Here is a 22,079-nt window from a genome sequence, read left to right as displayed (position 1 = left end):
CTCTCCTGGCAGGATCCTCTTCCTGGTGGATGCAGGATGGAGGGAGATGGGAGTCAGCATTGCCTCATTCAAGCCAATACCAGAACCCTGCTCCTCTGGGCCTTGCTAATCTAAGGGACTTGAAAGGAGAGATTCCTCCCTCCTACCACTACCCCATCCCCCATTTTAGACTGCCCAAGGGTAGGTAAGGGGTTCAGAGGGATAGAGCCATACTATATGGAATACAGTAAAATGAAGAGACTCTTAAACCTATGATCCTGTAAGATACCCACCACATTCCCCCCACCCCACCCCGTGAGAAGTCTGCTGTTTCCCAAGACTGGTAGCATCCTTTGGATTTTCAGCCCTATGAAGAAACCAAGGAGTACCCAATTCCTTTCTCTCCAATGGCCCAGCCCTGTCGGATACCTCCAGAAACAGGAGAACTAGTCGGGAGTCCAGGCTCCCTTTCCTAAGCACCTGTCCACAGGGAAGGCCAGGTTGGAGAAGAGGGTGAGGGGACTGAGCCAGGTCCAGAATCCACTCTCAGAGCGCCTCAGGCCCGACACCTCGGGCCCACTGGACTCTTGGCGGAGAGGGCTGTAAGACACCGAGCCTTTGTCTTTCCCATCGCCATGCTGAAGCTCCTGCCCAGATTCCCAGTACTCTCCCTCCTTCTGGGAAGTTTTCTCTGCCTCATCTGAATCCTTCTCATCTGAGTCCTCCTCCTCTTCATTGTCACCCTCTTCTGCCTCTTCATCCAGGAGTTCTCCTGGCTCCTTTTTCCACAGAGGGATCTTCAGGCCTACAAAGTCAGGGAAGGGGAAACCTCAGTACCATATCACCCTTAGCCTAGCTTTTCTCCACTAAGATCTCAGGCAGGAGAAGAACTAATGAGTTCTACCGTGACCACAAGTCAAGTGAGAAACTCGGAGTAATGGATGCATCCTACTTTTGAGACACTTTAATTCAGAAACAGAAATCACAGGGATTTCACCTCTGTCCACTTAGTGTAGCAGACCTTACAAAGTCCCAAGAACTGCTGACAAGCCCTAAACATATTTACAGGACTAGAGATTCAGAGCTGAGAGGGATCTTCAACTGTCTCATTTTACAGGTAAGGAGACGGGCCCAGAGACATTAAGTGGGACTTGTACATAGTACGTTGGCAAATGCCAATTGTCTGCAAGAGTAGGATGGATAGATGACCCTTCCCACATTGCCACACAGTCTATAACATCTCTCCTGTCCCCTTCCTCTCTATGCCCACTGCCACCACACTTATACAAGGCTTCCTTAGTTGTTGCTGCTCAGTCGTTTCAGTCAGGTTCAACTCTTTGTGACCCCATTTGGGTTTTTCTTGTCAAAGATACCAGAGTGGCTTTGCCATTTCCTTCTCCAGCTCACTTTACACTGAGGCAAACAGGGTGAAGTGACTTGCCCAGGGTCACACAGCTAGTATGTGTCTGAGACCAGATTTGAACTCAGGTCTTCCTGACTCCAGGCCCAGTGCTCCATCCATTACACCACCTAGCTGCCCTGAGCCTAATTACTGGTCACTTATTAGAACAATCTCCTAAAGTCTTTCTGCCTCTACTTCCTTCTCCAACTCATCTTTCATATTATAATAATTGTGTCTTAAATTCGCAGATCCTATTGTGACACTCCACCGTTTTCTTTAGTCTTGGAAGGCAGGATGGAGTACTCTTCCCCTTCCCTCAATCACCCCCAAAACTTCTCCCACTCCCTCCCCTAAAAAGTTTTCCCCTTCATTCTCTTTGGCTCAGTCAAACACCAATGATGAAAAATGAGAGGGATGTGAGGATCTGTTGTCAGTTAACCTGGGATGAAACATTTGCTGTGAATGATTCAGGAGGAGGCTGATTGAGAGGGATCTTGAGAATATGGTTGCCATGACAGCCCTCTAACCCAAGTTCCTATGGGAAATACAACTGTATGTCAAGGAGGGCCCTGCTCACTTCTTTCCAATTGCCCTCCTGCCCTACTCACCATTGCCCCGCTTATCCATTCTTTAGCTATTTCTGTGCCACTTGGGGAATTCCTCCCCACGCTCCTCACCCTACCTCAGATGTGTCCCCTACCCCATCTTAGAGAGCAGGAGTGACAAGGACTTCCCTCATCCCTGCATATCTTGGTTTCATCACCACAGCTACTATTGGGTCACAAACAATGGAGTTAGAACCTTCCTCTCCCAAGAGTCTTAGGCCAGGAAGGGCCTCCTTTTCCTGGGTGCCTGGAAACCCCAGGCCCCAGGGTCCTCTTTGTTCCCTTCCTCTCCCTCATTCCCATCTTTTTCCCATCATGATCTCCCTACCCCTCCATTTTGTGTCCCTTTTTTTTCCTCCTCCTTGAAGGACAACATTCCCAGATGAAGGAGAATGGAAGAACCTGAAGAATCAGACACAAGCCTAGTCTAAATGGCGGTCCAACAAAAGTGTGGAGCTTAAGGCAAAAAGAGAAAGATCTCCGGTGACATTCCTAATCTTCCAATACAGGTTCACCTGCAGGTGGGTGATCTGGGGACTATCCTCACTTTCAGGAAGCTCCCAGGCTGAGGAAATACATGCACGAGTCATCACGCACGTGCGCGAGCACACACATGCATACACATACACATACACGCAAACACACAGAATCCCTGTCCTAAGGCAATCCCATCTGTTATTTCCAACAGAAACCAAAGGAAACATTTAATTATGAAAAAACCAAGTATATGGGGGAGTTTCCCTAAAGTCCGCACAGTTTTAAAAGCTTAAAACTGCACAAAGGACTTTTGAAACACCCTGTATATACTTTCTCACATATGCTGATTGGATGGGTGCTATGAAAGAACAGACTTATAAACAATAGAATGGAAGCTCCCTGAGGTCATGGAGGAGAGAAGGGGTCTCTTTGGGGCACAGTTCTGGAACCAAGGGGATGGGAACTTTTTCTCTTCATGACCCCAGCACCTAGTACAGTTCCTGGCAAAAAGTAGGTGCTTAATAAATGCTTTTTGTGTTGGAAACAGCTGGACAGATGAGAGAGGCAGATACACATATACACACATACACACATATTTATGTGAAATATTATCAGATTACAGGTATAGGATAGGGAAGGAGGAGGAACAAGGCAGAGAGAGAAAAGCCACCTCCTCCTCCCTTGTCTGGGGTTTGCCTCTTATGACCGAAACATCCAGGAATAGTATCCATTCTTCCCTCCATCCTGATTTCCTTCTTGGGCTCTGAGCTGTGTGGCAGTTTCCCCTCCCCACCCCTTCCTCTCTTTCTCTCTTGTTGCTGGGTCTTCTTTCCTTCTTTGGACTTTTCCTCCATGTCCATTTCTTCTCCATATACTTTTCAAGTTGTCAGGGCCCCAAAGTAAATGAGCATTGATTTAGTATTGTTGCCACCAATTAGGCAAATATGTTAAACATACAAAAACCAAGGAAAGGAGATAGCAATCATCCCCAGACACGAGATTCTTCCATTTGAAGATTTATTAATGAAGCAAGAATCTATTATTTATGAAGTGCTATCAGCTCCAATAGGAATGCATTCGCACACTCACCCAGACTTACCCAGACAATTAATCATTTAATCATTTAGTCACACATGCATGTGCAATCAATGGTTATTAGACGGGTAAACTCCCAAAGGAGATCCAAGCTCTCCCTGCCTGGTGCTGCAAAGCCTTCTATTAGTGGGATAGAGAATGGACCTGTTAGAGGCATAGCCCTGGGACTCTGGGGCTAGTCCTTCCATGGGGACTGTCAACTGAGACACTTTCCAAATGATTCTGGCAGTGGTCTGGATTGGTTTGACCACAGATGTGGAATGGAAGCACCATGAACTAGGAATTTTGAAAGAGACAAGACAGAGAGAAAAATGGCATTTGAGGATGTCGTGGAGGCCATGACTACTTCCTACAGCTCGCCTTCACCTGGGCTGGTGGAAAACTTTGGGAAGATTTTCCTCCTTCCTCCTGACAGCTACTGTGATTTCAAAAGCACAATTCAATACATTGCAGGAGACAAACCCCTTCACTCTCTTCTTGCTAGGAGGAGCCAGAGGCCTGAGGAGCCCACAATGTGCTTTTCCATTCATCCAAGCAGCAATGTTCCACTTCAAAAAGACCACCCTGCTAGACTGCTGGTAGCTGCCCCTTAGATGGCTAGTGTCCATCCAAGTAGCATGACTGAAAGCTATCCCTCTCTCTTCCGTCCCAGTACCTATGATGCTGAATATTAAACAGGCAGACCTTCTGATTTCATGTTCTCAACTCAGGAGAGTGAAGGGATCAAAACCAGACCCCAACCATTTGGAGGTGGGAAATGTGCTCTGTGATACCTGGAGCTAACACTCGATTTTATCATACTTTTGCTAATTTAATCAATTGAACTATTTCTTTAACTGCAAACTTGAGGCTGAGGAATTTTGTCAACCACTGGCAAGAATTAAGAGGAAAGAGGGATTTTTCAGTGAAGTTAGGGTACAAGAGCCAATGAGTATAGAGTCTTGGAGTATTATGTGCCCCTCCCCAGTGAATTTGTGGGATTCAATCTTTTACTGCAGAATGCTCCCACAAGCCCATGTCATGGGATCCTTTCTATTCAAAAAGTTCTATTTGGCTTTGGCTCAAAAAACCCTTTCACTAACTCCAATGCTTTCTCTCTTCTGCTAAGTTTTTGCTAAGCCTGGGACAATCCCCAGCTTTTGTCTCCCCCTCCTTCTTGTGATGTTCCTTTTCTTCATTGTCTCCAACTTCCATCTGTGGCGGCCTCAAGCTGGGTGGGGTCCTTGCCTAGGGTTGTTCTCAGCAGGGTGTCTTTTCTGTGGTCACTAGCCCTTTATCCATTTCCTGGCAACTCAGCAACTTGGTGATTTTCACAGAAAACTTTCACACAGGCAACACAACAGACTTAACACATTCCCACAATCACTGTATTTCTGGTTAATATTTTTTTTCCAGCAGGAACTAAGTCCATTCTCATAGTCTCCATGTTTCTTCTGACTTTCATAGAAATGAATCAGATCCATAATTACTCTCGTGGTTGCTTCTTTATACCATTAATAAAATTAGCTAGTTCAGTTACATATTTACTCTATACCTCCAAGGATTTGGGCAGGGGAGGGGCGGGGCGGGGCGGGGTGGGGGTAGCATTATGAAAAAAGTACTGGATTTAGAGCCATAGGACCTGAGTTCACATCCCAGCTCATCTGTGAGCCAACAGTTGTTCTACCTCCCTGACCCTTGGTTTCCTCATCTGCAAAAATGAGAGTATTGGACTACGTGGCCTCCCTTCCAAGTTTAAATATATCATCCTATCATCCTATTGAGACCCTGAAATACAAAGGCAAGCAATGCAGGTCCTTCCTGGAATGAGTTCGACTTGAGGCTTCTTTCAGCCAGAGATAAGGTTTATTTAAGAATCCACCCTATCGTGACACTTGTATTGACAAGCCAGCGAGACTGAATTTGAGCATTGGCCAGACTCTTAAGGAATCTGAGCATTTTAATGAGAGGCAAGATGGACCTTATATACAGAAAGACTGTGGGAAGGATCTAGGAGTGGCCAAGTAATCTGGGGTGACTGGGAGGTAACAGAGAAGGACCAGAAGGGCCGGGTGCCATGTGGAAGGGGTCTAAATGGAATCAAGGAGTGGCAGTCTAGACCTTGGCCTCATAGGAAAGTCCAGGAGCTTTTCCTTTTTTGGGGTCCAGATCCCAAAGACATGGTCTTTTCCTGTTGGGGGTTCAGATCCCATCCCCATCAATCCCATCTCTGTCTGATACAAATCATAATCCCTTTACCACATAGTAATCATTCAAAGGACCTTTGGTTTCAGAGACAGGGTTGTTTTTTTTTCTTACACAGAATAGATCACAATCCAGTCACATTCTCTAACTCTGTGTGACCATTGTCCATGAACTCCCACAACTCCTCTGAAGATGGTCTGCCCAATGTGCTGGGGACCTTCCTTTAGGTCTCAAGACATTGCATGAACACCAAAGGAACACTTGGGTTTGCTCATCACTTATGCATGATGAACCTTTCTGGTCTTAGTGAGGCTGGTCTTGAGATAACATATCTATAGTCTATTACCTGGTACCCAACAATGATTGGGAGCTCCTTGAGAGCAGGGACTGTCTTTTGACTATCCCCAGCACTTAGTATAATGCCAGGTGCGTAAGAAGCCATTGTTTACTAGTGTCCCCTTGGTGATGCTATATGGCTGCAGGTCCTGGAATGTCAACATCAGAAGAATCAAAGTTGTGGGAGATCCAAAGAGTAACAGATCACAGCGCTAGAGCTAAAAAGGGGCCATCTAATCCAAACTCTTCATTTTACAGATGAAAAAACTAAGGTCCAGGCTAGTTAAGAGACTTGCTCATGGTCCCATACTTAGATAATTCATGTCAGAGGCAGGATTTGAACTCAGATCATTTGACTCCAAAGCCAGTGCTCTTTCCCCTATTCATTGCTTCATAGTGGGCTGCAGAATATTTCCATTAAGGACCTACATGCAAGTCATGGATTAACAGACAGCATCAAGGAAATGTATAATCTGAAAAGGATGCGAGTCAGTCAAATAGTGAGAGAATGTGATGATGGCTAGAGACTCCATAGGGTTGCACTGATACCCAGGAATTGTAAATATACCTAGAGAAAGGCTTTCCAGCACCATGGATAGTTCTTCTGTGGCTCCACCCCACTGGGCCGTTGTGAATATAGCACTTATTCCACTATGATGGTGGACATAGCACCTGACCTCAGACTGTCCATCTCCAGCCTGGCCCCTGCTTTTGACTGGGGATCCTATTTGTAATAAAATTAATAGTAACAACTACTGACATTTGCAGAGCCTTTTAAGGTGAGCAAAATCCACTCATTTACATGACTTCCTCTGACCCTAAAAATAATTCAGTCAGGTTGGTACTACAGTTGTTATTATCTAAACTTTACAGCTGAAGAAACTGAGGCACAAAGAAGCTAAGTGACGAGCATGGTCCTACAGTTAGCCGATGTCAGAGCTCATTCAGCATCTTGTGTCCATCACTTCTCTGTCAGGAGTTAGGTAACATGATTCATAATGAGTCTTCAGGAATATTGGTTCGTCATTGCCTTGATCAAAGTTCCTAAGTGTTTCAAAGTTGTACATCTTCACAATATTCTTATCATATAAATTGTTCTCGCTTTGCTCACCTCACTCTGTATCAGTTCACACAAATCTTACCAACTTTCTCTGAAACCATTTCTTTCATCCTATTTTATAACACAATAGCATTCCTTTACATCTATATGCCATCACTTTTTTACATTTAGATACCATTCCATAATTGATGGCACCTCTTAGTTTCCAGTTCTTAAAAAGTGTGACTATAAAAAATTTGTACATATAAGTCCTTTTCCAGATATAGAATTTGGACCCAGGTTTCTCCTGAAGCTAGTGAAAAGATAACTAGCAATATATGTATAAGGTAGTGCCCTTTTTTATGTAAACATTTCTTTACTGAAAGGTACAGAAAAAGGATATTTTTGTGATAAACACAGAGAAAAACAGCTTTATGAGAGACACAGATGGTACTGAGAGGACCTGAGAGAAAAGTTATCCCTCAGAAGCAAAATTACTGAAAGATGGTAAAGATGGTTGCAGTTCATTGTTTTCCAGAAGCTAATTTATATGTAATAGGTCGACTGACGCATGAGGTCCCATTAGAAGCTGCATACAGAATACAGAAAATAAAAGCCCACAGAGCTAAGATAGCCAACAGAAGTAAAGAAATATAGCAGAAACAGAAAATAATAGCAGCTGCTTTGAGCTGACCCCATTTGAGACAAGCTGACTACAAAGAGACTTAGTAGTTAATGTGGGGAGCTAATCTGAATGGAAGAGGGCTCTGATGCTGGGAGCTGATTGGAGATAGCAGAATTCACTGCTGTTTGAAGCACTGACGGGATAGGTCTTTCTCTCTAGCACCATTAACTTCTTGAGTGAGGGAAGGCTCATCTACCTTGCCCTTCACTGACCTCTGTGGTTCAAGAGAGGTGAAACGTCTCACAGTCCAGCGAGTTAACCTGATTAGCATTGCAGTTGCAGAACTGATTTTCTTTGAAAGAGTATAATGCTGCCTCAGCACCAAGCCAAGAAAGGAGGGCTGGGAAGCTCTGGAGATCCCAGGCTTAAGATTGCTGTTTACTTACATCAGCAACAGAATGGAGAAGCCCAGAAAGAGGAGTAATACAGCCTGGCAGGTGACAAAGGGTACAGACTGTTCCCTAAAGAAACAAAGACACTGGGGGCTCTAGTCCAGAGACGTGAACCCAGACATGGGCTTTTCTACTCATGTTGTTTCTATAAGTTTGTGCTCTCTCCTATGTGTCTCCTATGCGGCGGAGTGTGAACAGGTTTGTAAGTTTGTGCTCTGTCCTATGGGCCTCAGTGGTGGAGTGTGAACAGGTCTATGGAAAAACTTATGATTATTATAGCTTGGGCTCCTATTTGTAAATGTTTCCTAATTAAAAGTCGTCATCTTGGCTGATTTGTTTAACTGGGAAGCACAGCAGCAGGGACTGAGAAGTCAAAATATGTCTCCCTAAATACCAAGGCCACCCCCAGGACACTAAGAGTAAGTTGCAGCTCACCCTTTTGAAGAATCACCCTAACCAACCATCATGGGCATAGATGGGATGAGTGAACCAGTCTCATCCTAGAAAGAAAGAGTCTAGAGAGAGCTGGGAGTCACTTGCACTACCCAAGGTGGAATAGACCAGCAGTGATTCTCACATTGGGTATATTGGGTTCAGTGCCTACTTATCCCTTACTTTCTCAGAGCCTGAAGCTCTGGAAATATCAGACAAATGTTCTGCCCAGCATAGACCTGGAGTTCTATCTCTTCAGAGGAAGCAGGATAGGATAGTCAGGGAAGGGTTAATTCTCCCCAGAGGGTGTGGGTCCTGAGTTGGGTCTTAAAAGATTTGAATAGACAGAGAGAAGGAGGGAAAGTAGGGGGAGGGAGAGCTCCTAGTTTTGTTTTTTAAATAAAGCAGACTTGGTAGAGTGACAAACTGAGAGAGACAGAGACAAATAGCCAGGCAGAGACAGACAGACAGAGACAACTAGCCACACAGAGACAAAGAGACAGAGACAAATAGCCACACAGAGACAGAGAGACAGAGACAAATAGCCAAGCAGAGACAGAGACAAATAGCCAGGCAAAGACAGACAGAGACAGAGGCAGAGAGAGACAAATAGCCAGGTAGAGACAGACAAAGACAGAGACAAATAGCGAGCTAGACAGAGAGGCAAAAAGACGAAGGGAAGATATGTTATCTACAGAAATCCGTTCAGTCCTGCTTCACCCCTCAAGTTTCTCCCCTTTCCAACCTCTCACCCTCTCTCGTCATGCCAGGCCTTTCTGCCACAAGTCCCACAAGTCAGAAAAAAATCACAAGAATCTACCAGATGAAATTTACTTACACTTATCCCAGTAGAGGGGGTGAGTATCCTGGGTCTCATTCTCTTCTCTCTGTACCCTAATCCAGGGAGCAAGGCTAGCCAGAGCCTGCCAGTGACTATCCTGAAGGGGTTAATAGGGAGTGTTTGTAGCAGCCCCTGTCACCTAGGAGAGGAGAGAGCGTGGAGGCAAAGCCCAGCAGGAATGATCCAGCCACCCAGGGTAGTATTGGAGGTGGGTGGGGGGAGAGGAGTGTTCACTTGACCAGTGCAGCTCCTAGGGGAGGAAAGCAAGCCAACCACCCCAACCTGTCCCCTTGCAGTGGTAGCAGGTCCTCAGGATGGCCTCAGCAGCTAGAAGAGTGAGGTAGTTATACCAGTTAACTAAGTGTGGAAGGGAGAGATAGAGGGAAGGTTCAGGAAGGAATTCAGGAATCCAGTGGGCTGGGGAGGTGGGGTTGGAACTAGTTTTGCCATGGAGATGGATCCTGAAGAGTGAGCAGAATGGGGCGAATGGAGTTCTGAGGGGGTGAGAGAGAGAGAGAGAGAGAGAGAGAGAGAGAGAGAGAGAGAGAGTGAGAGAGAGAGAGAGAGAGAGAGAGAGAGAGAGAGAGAGAGAGGAGAGACAGAGAGAAAGAATAGAGAGAGAGAGAGAGAGAGAGAGAGAGAGAGAGAGGAGATCAGAGAGGTCAGGATCAGCATAGAAGCAGCTCAGAAGGGAATCTCCCAGCGTGGTCAGCCTGTCACAGGGCCCCAGGGATAGCGAGGTTGAAGGAACGCAGGGAAGGGAAAAGATCCCAGACTTGAATTAATAGATCAGGAACCAAGGAAGTAGCATTAGGTTTGACCCATAGGTCAAGACTTGGAAGATGAGTGAAGGGTCATTCGCCACCAGCCCCTCCAGGTCCCAACCCAGTGGCAGGACAATGTCTGGACTCCCAGATCCCCCAATACGCAGCATTCGACCTTTTAAGTCCAGTGAGCAGTACCTAGAGGCAATGAAAGAGGACCTGGCTGACTGGCTTAGGAATCTCTACGAGCTGGATATTGACTCGGCCAACTTCCTGGAGATGCTGGAGACCGGCCAGCTGTTGTGCCAACATGCCAATGCAGTCACCCAAGCTGCGCAGGACTTCCTGACCCAATCTCCAGCTTTGGCCCAGAAAATTTGGCTGCCCAGATCTGGGGTTTGCTGCAATGGGGCAGCCCAGCCAGGTACCTTCCAGGCTCGGGACAATATCTCCAACTTCATCCAATGGTGCCGGAAGGAGATGGGCATCAAAGGTAAACACCTCATCATGACCCACCCTGAGACAAGGCTTCTTTGGAGACCAATAGAGTATAATGAGAAGAGCATGGGGCTGGCACCTGGGAGACCTGTGTTCTAGCTCAGCTAGAGGCAACTAGGTGCCATAGCGGATAGAGAATTGAACTTATTAGAAAGAAGTAACTTGCCAGTTTTTTTTTCTTTTTGACAAAAGCTGAACTTGTCAAGAAGAATTCAAATCCTGCCTCAAATAATGACTAGCCTTGTGATCCTAGGCAAGTCACTTAATTTCTCACAGCCTCAGTTTCCTCATCTATAAGATGGGAATAATACTCTACCCTACCTACCTCAGTGGGCTGAGGTGTAAAAAGCCCTTTGCCAAGTAGTATACAGATGCCGGTGTTCTATAAAGAGCACAAGACTGGTACCGGAGAGTCTTGGTTTCTAGTAATCAACTAGCTATGTTAACTAGCCACTTACCATTGCTAAGATAGTTCATCTCTCTGGGTCTTAGTTCCTTTATCTCATAGGAAGCAATAAAACAAACACTGAAATGATTGGCCTAGATAGTGACCAAGGTCTCTGTCCTACCTCGTAGCCACTGAAAGTCACTTCCTCTTTCAAAAGTGTTAGATGTTGTGAACCCCTCACAGCCAACGAAGCCCATCCCCAGAGGTCAGACCCCAATGCAGATTATCTCCGGGGACTAAAGGCCATCGCTGCTCCATTGACCCTGGAAAACCCACACAGAGCAAGCTTCAGGGTCCAATCCAAAGATCCCTGTTCTCCTCTTGGGGCTCTGTCTGTGCCAAATTGTAATAAACCACTCATATCTTATACCCACATCTCTCTTCCTCATACTTCTAATGCCATTTCAGAAGTGGGGGTGAAAAAAGGAAGCAACTGTTTCCTGTAACCCCCTTGAGGGCAGGAGCTGGTCTTAGTTTCATCTTTGTAACCCCGGTGCTTAGCAGTATCTCGTCCATTTATCTGTCTGTCTGTCTCCATTTCTCTTCCTATTTGTCTGTTTACCTATCTGCCTGTCTGTCTGTCTATCCACCTCCCTACTTACCTATCTATCCATCCCTGTCTATCTATCTCTATCCTTTTTTGTATCTACTTATTTGTTCATTCATTAGCTATTCATCTTTATATCTGCTTTTTCATTCATCTATCTGCTTACTTGTTAATTCATTTATTTATTTTGTGGGGTGCTAGATCTGTGATTTCACGGACATGGTGAACTCCCAATGAGGAAATTCTCTCTACCAATCAGGAAGTTATGGTATTGTGGACAGAGCACAGATTTTGGAGTCAGAAGAGGACCTGGGTTCATATCCTGCCCCTGATGCTCAACACCTATGTAACCTTACACAAGGCACTTATCTCCCTGTGCCTGAGTTTCCAAATCAGCAAAATGAAGAGGTTGAACCAGATGATCTCTGAGGCTCCTTCCAAGTCTGTGTCCATGATTCTATGATCTATGTATCTATTATCTGAGGCACTCAGTGTTTAAGTGACTTGCCTAGGGTCACACAGCCAGTATGTGTCAGATAGCTTGAATCTAAGCCTTCCTGACTGATGCCCAGCTTTCCACCCACTATATCTTGGCATCTTAAATGCTTAGAAGGTGCTTCACAGCATCTTTTAGGTGCTGTTAAAAGGATGCTAACAGCAAACAGTCACTTGTCGAATTAAATTGAAAAAAATTTGAGAATGTGAAAAGCTGGGATGAAGAGGGTACCATGAGAGATTAACCCTTTTCTTGATACAGCCCTATAGCTACCCTTCTAATGGCAATCTTTTAGGTAACCTGCTGCTCCTTAACAAACTCCATCCTTTTCTGTCAAGTGGACCCCATTTTGTCCAGTCCTCTGTCTTCAGGCTGAACTGAATATCGTGCTCTTAAGGGATTTTTTTGGATGGGTGTAGGTTGGGGGGAGCATTATTATATCAATGTGGGGAACTCATTGTAGAAATCCCCTTCACAGATGCAGTTATAATACATCTGAAATTTACAGTCTTAGGGAGTTGCCTACAGCACTCTCTAAGGCTATGTAGTTTGCCTATGTTTACACAACCAGGATAGGTTAGGATAGGATAGAGGCAAGACTTGGAACCAGGTTTTCCTAACTCCAAGGCCAGGACTCCATCCTAGGCTCTGTTTCCTCCCACCTGGGAGATAACATAACCCAAATGTTCAATGACCACCGAGGTCTCTTTGAACTTTGAAATGGGCCTCAGTTTCCTCATCTGTAAAATAGATTCCCCAAGATAAAGGTGTAAAGATGATCTCCCAAGTCTCTCCCAACTCCGATATTCTAGGAGTCTAAGATCCCATATGTCTTGCTGAGCCCTAACCCTACCTTGAAAGCCTGACAATGGTCACCCCAAGAATCTCCCCTTTTCCTAGAAGGGTCACTCTTCCAAGAAGGAAAGGGAAAAGGAGGAAGAGACTGATCACCTAGATGACCACCCCCTGCTAATCTCCCTTCCTCTCTGGCCCACAGAGGTGCTGATGTTTGAGACAGAGGATCTGGTGCTTAGGAAGAACGAAAAACATGTGGTTTTGTGCCTGTTGGAGCTGGGACGGCAAGCCTGGAGGTTTGGGGTAGCAGCTCCCACCCTGGTGCATCTGGAGGAGGAAATTGAGGAGGAGCTGCGGCAGGAGCTGGCCCTGCCCCCACCTGACCCTCCTCCACCAGCTCCCCCTGCCCGCCAAGCCTGCCACTTCAAAAACTTGGACCAAATGGTGAGGGATGCAGGGGCAGGAGGAAGGGCTAACTACATACACCCTTCAATTCTTCCCTGACCTTCCCTCCCAGCCACCAGTCCCCACCACCACCACATGATTACCATGGTGGGGGGAGGTGCCAAGGTCCAGAGTTGTGACAGCTCTTGGGGTGACTGATCTCTCTAGTTTCCCAGAACCAGAAAGGCAGGAGCTCTGGGATCGAGTCACTAATTCTGTCACTGACTTGCTGTGTGAGTGTGACCTCAGGCAAATCACTTCTCCTCCCTAGACCCTATCTGTGAAAATGAAGGTTTTCTAAAGTCCCTTAGACATTTTACCCTCTAATTTATCCTGCTCCTCCTGAACCACTTGGTAATGACTGCTCTCTGCTCCCTCCTGCTCTGAGCCTAGGTCTCAGCTGATCTCTTGAGTAAGCTTACCAGAGAAATGCAGCAATACTCCATAGTTCTGCTGCTCCTTTCTCAGCCCTGCATGTGTGTGTGAGAGAAGGAATGGGATGGAGATCGAGTTTAGAGAAGTGCTCCTAATGGGGAATACAGGGAGTCCTCTGGGAGCTCACTTCCTGCCTTTCCTTGCAGGTGCAAAATCTGGTGAGTCACTGTACCTGCCCCGTGCAGTTCTCTATGATCAAGGTGTCTGAAGGAAAATACCGAGTGGGGGATTCCAACACACTCATCTTTGTCAGGGTGAGTTCCTGCCGGAAAGCTGGTGGGAGTTGGGGTAAGGGTAGGTGGGTGGGTGGGATGGTCTAAAAACCTCTCTCTGCTTCCTCTGGTAAGGAGACTTCCTCAGCCAAGGTTGGGAGGTACTTTGGCATAGACTCACACCACTTCTCCTGGGCTGGGATGGGAGGTGGTAGGGAAGGGAGGGAGTACCCTGAGGTAGAGAGTAAGACTGAATGGTTGTTCTTTCAGATTGCTAGGGAGTGGGCAGTTAATACAGATACAGTAAGGAGAAGAGGAGTCACTTTCTGAGTATCTTGAGGGGAGGAATTGAGTGATACTTCTGCTAGGGAGTCAGGAGCCTCTCAGATAATTCCTGGAGACTCATGACCTGAGAGAGTTGTGAAGCCCCTCCAACCATGTGGCAGCTGGATCAAGATGCCCATAGGAGGAGGAATGCTGGCCAACCCTTCCCATCTGGAGAGAGGCTGAGCTTAGGGATACAGGGAGGATGGTACTGACTTCCCACAGCACCCTCACCCAACTCACCTTCATGCCCAAGGCAGAGGAGGGAAAGATCCATGTGGTAACAGGTGAGACTGGATTCATGCTTCCTGCTGGTAAATGTATATGTGTATGTAAATATGCATATATCTGTATGTATGTAGATGTGTGTGTGTGTCTGTCTGTCTGTGTGTGTAACTTGTATTTTTGGAACATGGCCCCTATATGCACTGAGCCCAAGGGCAAAGTCGGAAGGTCAGATGTTCACACCAATAGGAAAAACCCTCCGACATACTCTGTGTGTATATATATGTCTGTGTGAATACTCATATGTGTGTGTATAAGTGGCAAACATACATAGTGAGGAAGAGATAGGTCAATGATTGGGGTCTGGGCTACAATCCATATTACACGTGAGAGTGCATGTTCGAGATCAAGGCCATGTTGTATTGTGGGATGCACACTGGCTTTGTAGACAGCGGTATTGTGTTTAAATCCTCAATATTTTCTAACTGTAAGACCTTGAGGAAATCACTTTACCATCCTGAGCCTCGGTTTCCTAATCTGTAAAATAAGGGGGTTATACTGGGTGGTCTCTGAAGTCCTTTCTAGTTTGAAACATGTAGATGAGGGAATTGAGGCTCTGAAGGGGTTAATGACATTGCCCAAGGTCACTAAGCCAGTCAATGTCAGCCTGGCCCCAAGCCCAGGGCTCTCCCACCTCCAAGGCCAAAGTCCTTTCCTTTACCCCATCCTACCTAGGCCTGGGCTTAGGGAACGGGTTACAAATGAGGATGGCAGCAGCTGTCCCAGGGCAGGATCCCAAGAAGACTAGGTCGAGATGAAGCCAATAGAGGGCAGAAAAATGTAGGCTGGGGAAAGCTAGGGACCAGCAATCCCTTTCCGCCTGTGTTTTCTCATTTAACATTTAAAAAGTACTTATTAAGTGCCTACTATGTGTCAGGAATTGCACTAGGTAATGATAAAACAAAGAAAAATAATGAAATATCTCTTACCCTCAAGGAGCTTACACTGGGGGGTTGGGGGTGGGGGGAGGAGACTGGCACTTATACAGAGAAATAAAGGATGTATGCAAAACAAGTACCAAGAGGGTGGATCCCTAACAACTGGGGGAGGGGAGCATTAGGAAACGCATCGCTGGAGGTGGTGCATGAACTAGATACTAGGGTTGAGAAGAGAAGGGAGAATGTCACTGGCATCGGGGACAGCCTGTGCAAAGGCATTGAGACGAGAGAAAGATTGTCGTGAATGAGGAACTGGGAAGGAGGTCAGTTAAGGAAGGACCCATAGGGCATGCTGAGCAATATGTAACCAGCCTGGAAACATAGGTTGGATTGAGATTGCGAAGGGCTTTAAATGGTAGATGAGTTTGTAGTTTATCCTAGAGGCGACAGGGAGCCACTGAGCATTTTTGAGCAAGGGAGTCACAGAGTCAGAATGGTGTTTTAGGAATGTCAACATGGCAGCTGTGTGGACGATGAGGGAAGAGGCTGGATACGGAAAGACAACTGAGGAAGCTCTTGTAAGAGGCCAGGCGAGAAGTGATAAGAGCCTGAATTTGGGTGGTTGTGGCATGAGTGGAAAAAAGAGATTGGATGTAAGACGGTGTAATGGCAGAGATGCCAAGATTTGGCAACTGATTGCCTACTGTGTTGAGGGAGACAGAAGAGTTATAGAAGATGACTCAGAGTATTGACCTGGGTGGCTGCAATGATGGTGGCATCCTCAGCAGAAACAGGGAGGTAGAGGGGAGGGAAAGGAGTAAAGGCTGAACTATAGTCAGCTTTGCAAATTCAAGGATGCCTTTTACCACAGGCTGAAGGGCAGATGCCCAGAGAGGGCTTTTCCTTCTTGAGTCTTAACACAAGCCACTGTAAAATCTGGAAATCATAAATGTCATTTATACAGCATTTACCAGTTGATTTTATGTCTATCATCTCATTAGATACGAACACCTTGGTGAGGTAGATCCTACGGGTAATATCACTTCCATCTTACAGGTCAGAAAACCGAGGCTCAAAGAGGTCAGGTGACTTGTAAGCAAAGGCTTGTTAAGATGTGGAATGTGAAGTCAAGTTCAGCATTCTTTCCGCTAAACCAAAGTGCCCCTTCACGTGAGCCAGACAATCAAGATTAAAGCAGAGTGGGGAATTAAGGATGGAGTTTCCCAAACCGATCACTACATGAAATGTTGAGAAATGGCCACTGACGTCAAGAATGGGTATATCCGTGGGAGTTCACCCAACAGAGCCTACAGATGAAGGAGGGAGTCCTCGAACTGTATTCACTGATCCCTTCCAGGCTAGAGTGTGACATGCATCCGTGGCTAATGCAGAAATACGTTTTGCAAGATTTCATATGTATATGGAGTATAGTATTTCTTGCCTTCTTGCCCTCTCAGTGGGTAGGGAAAAGAGAGGAGGAAGGGAGAAATTTGGAGTTGAAAATAAAAATCAATTTTAAAAAAGACTTGTGCATGTCCATGAGATGCAAGCTGGGAGGTCACACGTGTTGAGACATCCCTTAGCATGAGGCACTCCATGGCAGCACAGCTCAAGGCGATGCCCCAAGCCAAGTCTGGGTGGGCATTGGGTGTCCTATCAGAAGCAGCCAGGTGACCGTAGAGAGAGTACTAGATCGGGAATCAGGAAGATCTGAACTCAAATCCAGCCCCATACACCCATTACCTTTGTGACTTAAATCATTTAGCATCTGCCTCAGTTTTCTTATCTATAAATGAGGAAACTCTAAGTAATATAATAGTGCCTACCCTCTGGGGTTGTTGTAATGATAAAATGAGATATTATAGTTATAAAGTACTTTGCAAATTTTAAAGTGTCATATAATTGTTGGTGGTGGCCAATCATTTCAGTCATGTCTGACTCTTTGCAACCCCATATGAGGTTTTCTTGGAAGAGGTATTGGGGTGGTTTGTGATTTCCTTTTCCAGCTCATTTTACAGATGAGGAAACTGAGGCAAACAGGGTTAAGTGACTTGCCCAGGGTCACAAAGCACTAATAGCATATGAGGTCGGATTTGAACACAAGTCTTCCTGACTCCAGGCCTGGCACTCTACCACTGTGCCACATAGCCACCCGTGTGCCCCCATAGCTGCTCTTTCACTGCTTGGAGTATTCTCTCACAAATACATGTTGAAATAAATGTGCATTGAAGGACATACATAGACATGTGCTGCAAGCTGGGAGGTCTCACCTGTTGGGATGTTCCTTAGCATGAGCCCAGGTCCTCTGTGGTAGCACAGCATTAAGGCAAAGTCCTGATCCAAGTCTTGGTGGGACATTGGTCCCTTCATCCCTCTCCCCTCTAATCTCACCTTTATCCCTGGCAGATCTTGCGAAGTCACGTGATGGTCCGAGTAGGGGGTGGCTGGGACACACTAAGCCATTACCTGGATAAACACGACCCCTGCCGATGTACCTCTCTCTGTGAGTCTCTTCCAGCCACTGAGGCCACTCCTCTACCTAAGGCCATCCTCTTTGTAGTGGGTGGAAGGCATAGGGGAGGGCATGGTAGAGGGTCCTGGGACAGGAAGCAGGACTAATCCCCAAGTTTTGAGGAGGTACTGGGGGCTGGATAGCTCCTTTCACCCCGAGAAAAAGAGAGAATAGCTTCTAGAGAACCGCAGGTTGGAGGCCTGGCTGGGAGTCATGGTCTTGGGCGATTGAGAGTCCTGAAGACCCACCAGAAGTAAATGGGAAGCTGGTAGAGGGAGTAGTTGAAATTCCAAGAACTACCACCAGGTGGCAACCAAACACTGGGATAGATGAGATGATGCTACTTAAATCCGGTAGGGAGAAGGGAGGGTCTAGTTCTTTGGGTCTCTATAGTGTGGGAAGTGGGATAGGGAATGGAAGGATGATAACGGGGTGGGGGTGGGTGATATCAGCGGATGCTGAGCCCTCTTCCCCCTCTCTGCTCCCCCACTCCTGGTGGGGATTGTTTTGGCAGCTCACAAGATGGGCAGCCCCCAGAAGCCGCAGATTTCCCTAGTACAGCATGAGGTGAGAGTACAAGCGGGTCCTGCACAACCTCAGCCCATTCTGACCATCAGCCGCTCCCAGAGCCCTCTGCCCCCAGTGGATTGGAAGACATATACACCTCCAGGCCGCAAGCTGCGACATCCCACCTCCTGCTCCCCAAGACCTCATGATAGGTGGGGGGCAGGTGGAGGGTCTCCAGGAGAGACAGCTGCACCTCAGAGGTATGGAGGGGGAACAGAGTATCTCCCTTTCTCCCTTGGCACCCCCCATTCTCAGAACAACTCCCTAGTTCTCCCCAGTCTCCCTTTCACCTCTTTCCCATTTCCCTCTACGCCCCAATCCTGGACACTTGATTTTTTGCCTTTTCCCTGACATCACCCCCTCCTGCTCATCATTATTGAACATGAAATGTTAGATCTACAAGAGACTCTTAGAAGTCATCCAGTCCAGCTTCCTCAGCTTCAAGATTGACTCAAGTTATTGGTAGAATCAGGGTCTCTGACACCCGACCTAGTGCTGTTCACCAACACCCTTGGGAAGAGTCAGAAAGCCAGACCTACCTAGTCTTCTAACTCTTTCCCTTCCCAGTGGGGAAAATAATGGAAGTGAGGGGGTGAGAGAATATTGAGCCTGGAGAAGTGGAAGGAGAGACAACTATCATATTCACATCAAAGGGAGAAGATGGTTATCCTAAAGGGTGGAGATTAGTCCATTTCTATCCAGTGGGCAACAAAACATAATGAAATCAGAGCTGAATAGATTTCACCTGGACGCATCTCACCCAGTGAGCAAGGAAGATAGGGTGAGGATGCCTCTTTCTCCAGAATAAGAGGTCTTTGGAGGGTTGGGGAGAAGCCATCTTCCCCAGAGGCAAGGGGCTGGATGAGACTACCCTACTAGAACCCCTTGAATCTATTGCAGGAGCCGGGAAAGATCATCCACCCCATCCCATCAGCTGTCACCAGCTGGAGACATATCCTCCAGATCCCAGTCCTCACTCACACAAATCTCGTCCTGTCGGCAATCACCAGCTGGAGATGTATTCCCCAAATCCCAGTCCTCACTGACACGAACAGGCCAGGATTTGCAGCGGGTTCCTTTAGGACAATGGAAAGGCAGGTGCTCACCTGAGGCTTTCAGGGGAGGGACCCCTGCCCACTGGAGCCCTGGAGAGACGGACATCCAAGAAAGATGGGTCACTGATTCTACTCCTCAGAGGGTCTCAGCCCCTGAGATGGCTCCTAAAGAATCACTGGGAAGAGTTCTGTCTACCCTACCTGGTTCCTCCAATCTATCCAAGCCCTTTACCCTCAAACAGTCCCTTCTGGGTACTGGGAAGCCTTCCCAGGATCAGGCACCAAGAATCATTGCCTCCCAACTTAAGGACACTGGGATTGTTCGATCTTCTTCCCCTATTAAAGGGGTCACCAAGATCCCCATCTGCTCAGCTCCTAGTTGCCCAGAATCTGGAAATGGTATCCCAGTTCCTACAACAGAAACAGGGAGAGACCCCACAACCATAAGGGCCAAAGCTGGGGGAAGAAACACCCCTCAGCTCAGAAATGGAAATCAGTCCCTGGAGGTGAGGTCAAGAGGCCAGGATCAGACACTGGGCACTGTAACAGGGGCTGTAAGAGACCATCCACCCAGGCACCAGCACGGAAGACAGACATTTACCACTCTGACCATTGACAAAGCCAAGGAACAGGCACTGTACCAGAGCCTGGAAGATGAGATCTTGACCAATATCGAGGTTCTAGAGGCCAGAGGGGCCCACCCAGGAGTGATTCCTTGCCCCACGGAGCCCTCAGCAAAGCATGTTCCTCGAAGTGGTGTGTACATTCCCCACCCTGGGGCACGGTGGCCAGTGCCTGGGGCTCCTTATGATAGTGTCATTCGAGAACTGGCTCTAGAGCCTCCAGCCCTCCTCAAGGTGGACATGGGTAGCTGGGGGATGCCCACCATGCATACTCCCGAGCTAGACATAGCCCAGAGCAAGTGTGACTCAGAGGAAAACAGGAGCTTGGAAGGGAATGGGATGGGAAGGAAGGCTGGTGCAAGGGTCAGAGGCACAAAAGTGAAAAAAGCGCCAGCTCCAGGAGAACAGGAAGGCCAGTCTAGGGCCCCATTACTTGAGACCAATGGCAATGAAATACCTCAACCCATACCCACCTCAGACTTGGAAAAGTCCAAAGTGCCCACAGGGAAAGGCAGGAGGATGTTGAAGAAGCCAGAGAGGATACCATCCATTTATAAGCTAAAGTTGAGACCCAAGATCCGACCTCGTCGAGACCACCGTCCAGAAAAGCGGCCCTCCCGGATTCCCACTCCCCTGGCCTACCGCCAGAGCCAACCCCGGGTGCCTCCTACCGCCCCTAGGTTGAAGGTTCAGCTGAGCAGTGCAGGAGATGGGGGTTCAGTGGACGAGGAAGAGATCTCCCCATCAGATGTCAGCACTGGCCTGTCCACTGAAAGCCTGAGATCACAACCTGCTGGTCCATCCTGGCTCCCACAGGATGATGAGGAGTCTTGGGTCTGAAATGGTATCCAACCTTGGTCACTCCCTCTGCTCAGTGTGTGGAGATGGGGGCTGGGAGGGACTTTCAGATTTCTGACTCTCCCACCCCACCCCACCCCCAGATGGGAGGTTTCCCTCCTTCCAATCTTTGCCCCAGGGTTTGAGCTAAAAAGTCCAGAGTTCAAATATTGCTTCGGTCCATTCTATTGTGCATCCTCATTTTCATGCTCCATTTTGGAAGGTGGCAGGGGAGACTTCCAAACTGCTATAACCTAGTGTGGCTCCTCCTCCTGTCCTCCAACCAGGAGCCATTTCCTGACCCTCTTCCCTTTATCTCCAGACCTCTGGATCAAGCCTGAGGCTCTTCTCCCAATTAAATTATTAAAGCTACATGCGTCTTTGGAGCAGGCTAATACATGTGTCCTTCTCTGAGTCTTTGGCTGGAAATCAAGTATAGAGCCATAACTAACAGAAGGCAAACTGAGCTTTGCCCCAGAACACTGACATGGGGAGTCATGCTTGTTTCCTCACTTCTTAGTCTTCTGGAGACAGACAATCACCTCCAGTCACCATCTTAGGGTCCTTCCACTATGGCACTGGTCAGGGCCTGCCTCCCTCTTCAACCTTTGAAGAGGCAGGGACAGAGACTCATTTCTATAGTAGTTGAAATTTGCCAAAGATTTTTCTGGATTACAACCTTGTGAAACAAGTTCAGTGATTACTCCTCTCACACAGCTGCGCAAACTATGATTCACGAGTGAACTAGTGTGCCTATGGTCACATAGTTAATCTTGGAGCCAGGATTGGTACCCAAGCCTCCTAACTCCAAACCGGGTGCCTTTATAGTGCCCCACACTACAGGAGGGGGGACTCAGGGATTCCACCTAGGAAGTGGCTGGACACATCAGAA

General features: G+C 47.2%; 1 protein-coding gene across 1 annotated transcript in view; it reads left to right on the top strand.

The window, feature by feature from the left end:
- Positions 1 to 21,190, top strand: part of GAS2L2 (growth arrest specific 2 like 2) — a 24,210-nt gene extending 3,020 nt beyond the window's left edge. Inside the window, exons 2-7 of the mRNA XM_036768157.1 lie at positions 10,295 to 10,724; positions 13,218 to 13,459; positions 14,041 to 14,148; positions 18,000 to 18,096; positions 18,620 to 18,872; positions 19,573 to 21,190. Coding sequence (XP_036624052.1) covers positions 10,295 to 10,724; positions 13,218 to 13,459; positions 14,041 to 14,148; positions 18,000 to 18,096; positions 18,620 to 18,872; positions 19,573 to 21,190 — 2,748 coding nt within the window. The remainder of the gene's footprint in view (positions 1 to 10,294; positions 10,725 to 13,217; positions 13,460 to 14,040; positions 14,149 to 17,999; positions 18,097 to 18,619; positions 18,873 to 19,572) is intronic.
- The last annotated feature ends 889 nt before the right edge of the window (positions 21,191 to 22,079 follow it).

The sequence above is a fragment of the Trichosurus vulpecula genome, chromosome 7 (genome assembly GCF_011100635.1).
Source record: "Trichosurus vulpecula isolate mTriVul1 chromosome 7, mTriVul1.pri, whole genome shotgun sequence".
In the NCBI taxonomy this organism is placed as follows: domain Eukaryota; kingdom Metazoa; phylum Chordata; class Mammalia; order Diprotodontia; family Phalangeridae; genus Trichosurus; species Trichosurus vulpecula.
Note: the sequence above shows the minus strand (reverse complement) of the source record. Positions and strands in the feature narration are given on the sequence as shown.